The 9561-nt window shown below is 38.9% G+C and overlaps 1 protein-coding gene across 1 annotated transcript in view; it reads right to left on the bottom strand.

Moving 5' to 3' along the window:
- Nucleotides 1–1895: 1895 nt before the first annotated feature.
- Nucleotides 1896–9561, bottom strand: part of SCIN (scinderin) — a 71609-nt gene continuing 63943 nt past the window's right edge. The window contains exons 15-16 of the mRNA XM_073003246.2: nt 5945–6005; nt 1896–3697 (exon numbers count right to left, since the gene is read on the bottom strand). Coding sequence (XP_072859347.2) covers nt 3564–3697; nt 5945–6005 — 195 coding nt within the window. The 3' untranslated portion in view covers nt 1896–3563. The remainder of the gene's footprint in view (nt 3698–5944; nt 6006–9561) is intronic.

The raw sequence follows: 9561 nt of genomic DNA, 5'->3' as shown, positions 1-9561 counted from the left end.
GACATTTGCTCTTCACATTTTGTCATAAAACTGTAATTACCATTGACAATAAATCCAGACACTCCTAGCATAACAAACTTTCCAATAAGGTGATTGACATGCTGTAAGCTTCATTCATTGTTAATGTGATACAGCATGGCAAAAGCACTGGTAGTTGTATTGGAACAAAACAAATGCCAAATTCCACATTGAAACCATATATTTATTAGACAAAACAGTACTTAACATTAAATAGAAAAGTATGTATAGTTTTCCTTGGATACAGAAATAAAACAATGCACACAAAAGTACGAATATTACTAGCAAGACTTATATTTTAACAAGAAATTCAACTTTTTCTTCTGCTGCAGTGAAGCTACTTAAGTTGTTTCCTGAGGGAGCCAGGATGAATACAGCAATGCATCTGATTTGTCTTTTACTAATTGCATTATATAAGGAAATTGCTACCCTGTTTCCCCTAAAATAAGACCTAACCTGAAAATAAGCCCTAGTATGATTTTTTCAGGATGCTCATAATATAAGCCCTACCCCCAAAATAAGCCCCAGTTAAGTGCAACCCCGCTCTCCATCATTGTGCAGCAGCCAGATGACATGACTGTATTTGAATAAACGTAGATTGTTGTACATGAAAAAATATAAAACATCCCCTGAAAATAAGCCCTAATGCGTTTTTTTTTTGGGGGGGGGAAGCAAAAATTAATATAAGACTCTGTCTTATTTTCAGGGAACAGGGTAATTAGATTTTTCATTCTTGTATTAGAGCAAATAAGAATCAGTCTTGTTTCTTTTTCTGTAAGGTGACCTTTAACTTAAAAGCTATGCAAAACTATGAGGAGGAAGTGAAATACAAAAGCACAAACCTGTTCTTCATATCTGAAGATAAGCTATGAAAAGCAATAGATCTCATAGATTTGGAAAGATCTCTGCATGTGAGATATCATGCTCAATGTGTCTGTTTTCTGCAACGTATTCAGCATTCTAATCTCATGTAGCATTTCAATCAACTTCACTGTAAAAGGAGTAAAATACTGAAAGGAATTCAGACATGAAGTGACCACGTCACTCCCAGGAGTATTATCTATAGTTAAAGCCCATAAAAAGTGGTATGAAGGGAAGATGTAGGTAAGAAGGGAGTGATGTAGACTGTATGAGTTCTAGCAGACCACGAAGGCTCAGAAATATGACAATGTTCACATACTGCCGTGGAAATGATATTCCAAATGTTCTTGTAATAGAAAAAAATGGTATAATAATCCATTTCATAATCTCATTAACATCCATAATGCTTAAAATAATGAAGTCATATAAAATGTATATTTATTTATTAGATTTATATACGGCCCATCTAGAACGTGTCTACTCCGGGCAGTTATACTGTACACTGAAGTCACATAATCAGATGTGTGGGAAATGCGACAAGGAATGTTAAATAGGAAATTTATTGTTTTGTCATTAAGAAATTGTGGTAATAGATTAGAATAGAAATAATTGAAAAGATAGTTGAGATCTCTTTAGATCCATTAATATTTTTGTTATTTTATGTTAAAGATTTACCAGTTCATGGCTAGAAAGAGATACTGTGGCACATTGTTACATTAGTCTACACACTGAGATAGAAAGGTGATCTTGGTGGCGAGTCTAACCTACCTCACAGTGTCACTTTGAGAATGAAATGGGTGGGTGGGAAACAATGTACATTGTCTGAACCTGTGGCAGAAAGGGTGGATAAAACTGTAATAGATAGAACTGATGTGTTCTGCCAGTAATGACTACTGTTAATCGTGGAGAGTATTATCAGTCTCCAGAGTAAGTGAATGGGAAAACAGACTCCCTTCATATGCCACAATGTCAAAATTAACCATGTTGGTATAAAAGAAGGATGGCAACAATATAAGTTTGTTCAGAATTATAAAGCGTTTATTAATTGGCAAAATAAGAGTCCTGCGTCTACAAATGTGCCACATTTAATTTACTATAAAAAAGAAATAACAATTACATAGTTGTAGAGGTTTTACAATTAATGTCACTTTCTGGACATGTATATGCTTATTTGAAATTTATAATTGCCCCATCAGTATTTTATATAAAAATTTGGCTTCACCAATGGGTGCCTAGGTCCAGCAAGGAGAGCAGTATGAAGAAAGAGGCTTCCTCGTGTGGTTTTGGTGTTGGATCAGGAAACAAAAAACCCACAGTGAGATCCAGAAGCAAAACTAGATTTGAGCAATGCCTGCCCATCCACTCAATAGTATTTCACACTGTGGAACACATTTGCCAATCCATCTTCTCATTTAAGAGATGCTGATAAAAATTAGAAGTTGCTTCAGAAATGCATTGCAGTTCATCAAATGTCTTAATGATTTCCCACCTCTGCTGGATTATGTGGTGTGATTTCGAAAAATGAGAGGGAGTGATTGTGGTTGTAACGTGTGGATAATGTTACCTTTGGCATGGCAATAACTTTTGCATGGCCATTTTAACCCAGTGATCATCAGAAGAATCTGGTACACCCGATGCATTAGGATTTCAAGTAACCTGGCTTTGTTGAAATGTTTTAAAAGCCCACTGTTTTGGCACAGAAAGAGGGAAAAAATGGTATTTTTCAGCAGTTGGGACCACAGCGATGAAAAGGTGAGAGTCTTTTCTGCTATAGCTCTTAGCAAATCACAATGGCTGAGGTACAACCTTGACTAGGGATTAGAATATGTGGCCATTGAGATGTTCAACTGCAGCTCTTACCGTCTCTCAGCTAGACCTGATTGCAATCTAATATTTAGAGGACCACATGTCCCCCAACCCTGCTTTAGTAAAGGAAAGTATTCAAACATAAGTTGTCTAAGCTACAGTTCACCTGGGACAGAGAACTTCCCTTAGCTTAGTTATAAAATTTCAGATATTGTCGGGTTGCTTTGGAAGCTTTCCCGAACCATGGCCTATAGCAAGAGGTCACTCTACAATTCCTTAGAGTTCTTAAACAGAGAAGCTGGAATAAGCATCTGGGGCTTGGACTAAAGATAAATGAAAAATACAGTTGCCTTCTGACAGTACTTAAGGGAAAGCAAAGCTGAGAATGTAGAACTGTTGGAAAATAGACCAGCTTTTTTCAAACACTTGATGACCTATTCTGGAGTAACACGGAAGAAAAGCCACCTACTACTGCAACTCATACTAGGGCAGGGACTCAATCAAGAACATAATAAGCCAAGGCATATACAGAGCTCAGTGCTAATGCAGAAGATCTACAGCCCCATTTCAAGCACGAACTTAGCTTGGATCCAGGCAAGCATGCTTTGCCGTGATAGTCAGAAACGCTGCACAGAGATACAAGACTCTCCCATTCACATGTATGAACAGTTTCCAGATTTGTCGAGGGGATGTTTCCATTTTTATCTAGGATCATAGATCAATTCTTATAAAATGTGTGCGTGCACAATTGCATATAAGACTGGAATATGTACTATGACAGTAGCTGCATATACAATGAATTTGTAACACATGCTTAAAACTGCCAAAGGATAGCTATGCCCTGAGATCTATTCTGCAGTTGAGGCTTCTGTAGCTATTCAGTTTTTCCATTTATTGTAATCCCAGCCCAAAAACCAGCCTGTAAATGTCAGAGGTTCATAACCTTGTTTGACAATAACAACTGGAGTCCTTTTGTCTCGTCCGGAAGGATCAGTCTCAATGTAACATTTAGCTGAAACACACAAATATACAAAATATTAATAATAGGCTATTACTAGGAGACAGAATATGCAATTAGTGCTGTAGTTTTCAGAAATTACCATTCCTGTTCTGATTTTACTTTTCCATCTACTTAAATGGAGAGGCTCCTTGTCATTTGTGTGTTGTGTGTCCTCTCCATAAGAATCCCTGTAAAGTGTATCCATATAGTTTTCTGTATTTCCGCCTGGCTCTTATGCACTGCATCATTGTACTTGATTATTGAGAATTGTCACTGCAAGGATCCCTGTGCTAATGTCTATGTAGCAGGCTAGCAGAATCTTAAGAGGCAGTTGAGCTAAATTTTATTCCAGGTAAAGCACGGCTAATTTATAACCAAGTGCTCCTTTCTACACTTCTAGTTCTGAGCTAACAAAATGACAACAAATCTCTCTGCTATGGTTATGTGAGCCACTCTGCCCAGGAAGTCTTGGCCAGTGTTTTGCTTTTGAGATGGAACAATATGCGTACCTACTGGAAGTAATACCTCCAAGTAATTATGTATAAGATTGCACAGTAACTACCTTACAGCACTCTCCCAAACATGGTTATTGGCTAAAATTCTGTTGCTTTGTTAACACAAATAGCATGGCATTCTGTCTATCCTAGCCAGCAATTAACAGGTCCCTGCTCGGATTGTCAAGTGTACACATTAAGCCAGCAGATACAGGTGCCCCCAAGAATTCCAGCAGGGACTCAGCTAGCGATAATTGAATGCTCTGCCTGTTGTATAATAGAGCAACAGGAATTCAGCCATTGTATGCTTGGCTGCTTAAAGGATCACAATATCCCTTGAGTCAAAGGGCTCATTTAGACATTTTTCAAAGTGCAGCAGTTTCAAACAAGGCCTCCTTCCGTGGAATGTTCTGGAGAAATGTTCTCTTATTCACGTGAATACCAATAACTCACTAAAGAGTTTTCAGAAGAATTGCATTGTGATCCAGAGAATTGTTTTATGGGTACGTACGTGGTGTATTCACAATGATTTGCTTATTTGACATTGCTTAGTTTAACCTTGTCCCATGAACTATCGACAATTCTGTTATAGTTATTTCACCTATGAGAATCAAACAGCAACTGTCTCCCTCCTTGCATTGTTACTTGCAAAGCCCCATGCTGAAGCCAGTTTCAGAAGAGGATGCTGAAGCCAGTTTGAAGAGGATGGGTTCCTCAGGATCACGTCAGCTGGAGGGAGTCCCTGCAGCTGCAGGACAGACAGTGTCCTGATGGGAGACAGCTGGAGGAGGCAGGGCCAAGGGGCATAAAAATAGCAGAACTGGGAAGGGGTTGCTACCTATTTTGGAAGAAGAGGACGTGTGGGAGGATCCCAGAAGCTGTTTATTGGCTTGCAACAGGAAGCAGGCACCGGAGACTCCAGTCACACACTTGGACAAGCCGACATTAGCCTGGATGCTGCAGTCCCAACGAGGCAAGTGAGGGAGGGGACCAGGAGATATGAGCTGCAGAGACCGAGTTCTTGTGCTCATTTATACAAGCCTCTTAAAGGGATGTGTCTCGGACCTAAGCTCTCTCCTCCTTCCTACCTTCCAGAATCTGTAATCTGGGGGAATTCCAGTGAAACTAACTGGAGCCCAAGCTGGCAAGTAGAGACTGTAATTTGACCGGGGGGGAGGAGAAGGCTGAAGGAACTGGTACTATAACTAATAAAAGCTGATATGAGTCAAGAAGCTGAACTGGAGCCCATGGAGTTATTAACAAGGAACCCCAGCTCCACCAGCAAGGGGGTTGGTGGGGCACACACCATGACTTGATGAACTTTGTTAATATGAAATATTGTTTTCTTTCAGTTGTGCACAGTTAAGGATTTGAGCAGCTGTCATGTAGATGGCCTATTATTATGTTAAATCAGTTGAAAAATTAATACATGTATACAAATATATGGCAACTGAAAGTACACCAGAGAAAACAAAGTTTCCCATGTCCTTGCTGACATGTAAACAAGAAAGCAGTAAGAAGGCAAAAAAAAAAAAAAAACAGCAACAGATACTTGCATGCACACAAACACACACACATGCACTTCAAATGGATAGTGGTAGTCAATATGCTATGAAGGTAATGTCAGAACAGACCCTGAGCCTTCAGGGTTGATTATGATCTCTTTCAAATCTAGTTTGGGGTAGCAATTCAAATATCCTTCATTTATCTAAATCCTTTGGAACCTGTTACAATCAGATTTTGGATGAACTGTTTGGTTCCTTACCACATTTGATTGATTCGGTGCGTTCCGTTTCATTAGCATCTTTGCCAATCCAGACAAATACCTAGAGACAAAGAAAACACACAAATTGCTGCAATTGTTTTGAAATAAAACAGAAACAGTCCCACAGACTGAATCATAGTAAAGTACTAGGGGTCGATATTCAAAGATGGTGATTTTAAGGTTCAGCTTACATGGTTTCCTCTTCACCACTATGACTTCTATGGCCCACAACCTTGACACTGTCCTATATTTCTTCTCTGCTGTTCGTGTGATATCCTCTCAGCGTTCCTTCTGTCTCTACACTAAGTGCTGTTTTCTTTCTACTCATCACTAATCATCATCATGTGCTGTGAAGTCAATTCTGACTTATGTCAACATTCTCGGTGTTTCCCAGATAAAGAATGCTCAGAAGTGGTTTTCCGTTCCCTTCTTCTGGATGCATTCTGGGACTGTGCAGCTTGCCCAAGGCTGTACAGGCTGGCTTTACTTACAGGAGGCACAGTGGGGAATCAAACTCCCAAACTCTGGCTCCACAGCCAGATACCAAAACCACTTGGTTGGATGTGAGTCTGAATGAGTGTTCTCTTTTTTCCGCCATGCTTTCAGTTCAGTACACTGGTGGTACTTTCCTGGCATAAGGTTTTTACTTCAGTGGCACTCTACCCACATGATTTCCAAGCAAGTGAATCCAGGACAAAGGAAATTAGGAGCCGATCTAACTCCATCAATCCCTGTTGTCTATAAGCTCCATTGTTTTCTCAAGAATAAGCAAAATATTTATTTAGCAAACGCTTCTTACAATATCAGAGTAAAAGAATTTAGGCGGGCTGGCAACATGTAAATTATTACAGACATGTGCAGCAGGCAATGGACAGATTATGAAAATCTACTGTTTTCAATTTTCCTTCTATGCTAATTATTTGTGTTCTGTGCTTTTTAATGTCTTCCGTCAAATGCCAAGAACCCCAGTTACGGCATTTTCCCAAGAAGAAACTTTTCAAATAATAATAATTTAAATGCACTTGCTAAGAAACATTTGGTTTCCTATGAAGGCAAGAAAAATATGGAATTTACAATAACCTGGCCTACAATTATTTATAATCTTACTGGCAACTAAAACTGAAAATATTAAATTTTAACATAGCTAGTTGGCCTAACCTTGTTGCCATTATATTCTTCATTTTTACAATGCCTTTTAATACTTTTTAATCTAAGATGATTTTAATATTTTCACATTTAATAATTTTAATACTTCTTGTATTTTGTTTAAATACCCATCTCTTTAATGATCTCTGAGCTGCCTTGAGTTCTGTTATCAGGAGAAAGGCAGCACAGAAGTACAATCAATCAATCAATCAATCAATCAATCAATCAATCAATCAATCAATCAATCAATCAATCAATCAATCAATCAATCAATCAATCAATCAATCAATCAATCAATCAATCAGTTGTCAGACACTTAACTCATGGAGCAATCCAGCCTGAAACTACCTATCAGCTTACGTCTGTATCTCTTTCCTCCAATTGCCTGTCCCCTTTCAGTCACTGCTGCTTCATGTTGTTTTTTAAATGAGAGAGGAGACCTGTTTTTGTTATGATCCTATTATAGATGTGCCTCATCAACTCCATTGGTTCCCACCTTGTTTCTAGGTTCTGTTCCAAGCACCAATTCTGTTCCTTAAAGTCAGATTAGGACCAGTATAGCACATCTGCCTACCCATACTCTATGGCAGGTGTTCCCAATCTTGGGTCCCCAGATGTTCTTAGACTACAACTCCCAGAAATCCTGGACACAACTAGTCCAAGAACATCAGGGAACCACTCTTCTATGGTCTTCATTTTCTTCAGGGGTCCCTATCGTTTGAGATATTGGAGGTGGCTATAGGGGAAAGGGCCTACTTAGTTTTGACCTCCCAACTATGGAATATTCAGGGGATACTTTCATGTGGTGTCTGTTCTCCTTTATGCCATTTCTAAGCCAGAAAAATTCCTTTCTAAGTTCTCAGGCCTTTTCATCTTCAGTGAAAGCAAAGTTTCCTTGGATTTTCTTACTGTTTTAATTCCACAAACTAATCTATACCGTTATTTTATATTATTATGTGTTCATGTTATTATATTATTTTAATTGTAATATTAATTTTAGCAACCCCCCAGGGACAAGATAGAATACAAACAAGGAAATAACATCTTACTACTGAGAGAGTGAAGGGTGGATCATCCCATGATGAAAAAAAGAGACTATCTGAACAGAACACAAATGGTGAGACTATACTTTCTGGCGAGACTTTGCCCAGTTTGTACCAGAATAACTAGCTGGTTGTTGAGGAAGTACAACCCACTCTTGCACTTTTAAAATCAAATAAATTCAGGCTACACCTTATTCGTATTACAGTATATCAGTATGTAGAGTAGGTGTCATGTTTTTCCCACTCAGTGAAAGAAGGCAAAGGTAGCTAAAATTGGCATACAACTCTACTATACTTACAGTATATGCCCCACCCTAACAAAGACAAATTGAAATCCTTCCCACGCACACATAAACGTTTATAGACATGTGGTGGAAAATTCTGCCTACCTCCATTTCAAAACACAGAGAACACAATGCCCTGCATCAACCCTGAACTTGGAGAACACACACAACAGGTCCTCTAAGATTCTAGCCTTCCTGTTTCCAACTGGAGTAAATAGCCGAGTTCTCCCCAAAACAGACTAATAAGGAAGAATGAAAGCTGTTTGGTAAGAAATGTGTTCTCTCTTTCCTAGGCAGATCAGGACAGGAGAATTATCAATGAATTTTTATCTCTGAACAATAGGAGGGGCGGGTGCTTTGCTGAGATGAGGGTGCTAGTGTTTTTAAATGTGTCTTCCTTTAACACAGAGATGGCTTAAACACAGCCAGCTCTTCCTTTCCGGCTTCACCCACAAGGCTGTAAAGTATGGGGAAATGTGATCCTGGTTAAGAGACTTTATTGTTGTAAGTGCAATGCAATCCAAAATGATATATGCCACTGCCACTACCTCGCCAAATGAAAATGGTCAAGTTTTTAAGAGTCCAAAGAGAATGTTTTTCTAGGTGGTCTACTAGGTCAGAGTTGACAAATGTTATCTTGAAATGGTCCCTAAGAAAACAAGGAGTTGGAATGTGTTCCTGGTGAATAATAGGGTGCAACTGAGCCATATATCAACTATATCCACTGAAACCTGATTTCAACATTGGTTGCAACAATCTGTTTTTTTAAGAGTTCCTTTCCTTCTTAAGTTCCTTCTTGGGTGCATCATTATGGGGTTAAGTCTTTGCAGTCATTTCTAATGCATTCTTATTTTATTCTTTTAAGCTGTTTACCACTTTTTAATGTTTCACCAGGTAAACATGGGCATACACAGAACTCACTAGAAACAGGAAAATGCCATTACAGAGGGGGAGTTTGCATCCCAGTCCTTTGCTCTGTGCTGGTTTCCTATTTGCAAGCAGATTCAGCTGTGCAGAGGACACTGGAATATGTGATTTACCTGCCAGTACAATAAAATGCTACATTCCATTTTACCACTTGCATACTATGCCACCTAATGTCCAGATATGCACTTGCATACCTCTCACCCCAAAGATCTCCAGC

This window comes from Pogona vitticeps, chromosome 6 (genome assembly GCF_051106095.1).
Source record: "Pogona vitticeps strain Pit_001003342236 chromosome 6, PviZW2.1, whole genome shotgun sequence".
In the NCBI taxonomy this organism is placed as follows: domain Eukaryota; kingdom Metazoa; phylum Chordata; class Lepidosauria; order Squamata; family Agamidae; genus Pogona; species Pogona vitticeps.
The sequence above is the reverse complement of the archived record's forward strand: the minus strand, read 5'-3'. Positions and strand labels throughout refer to the sequence as shown.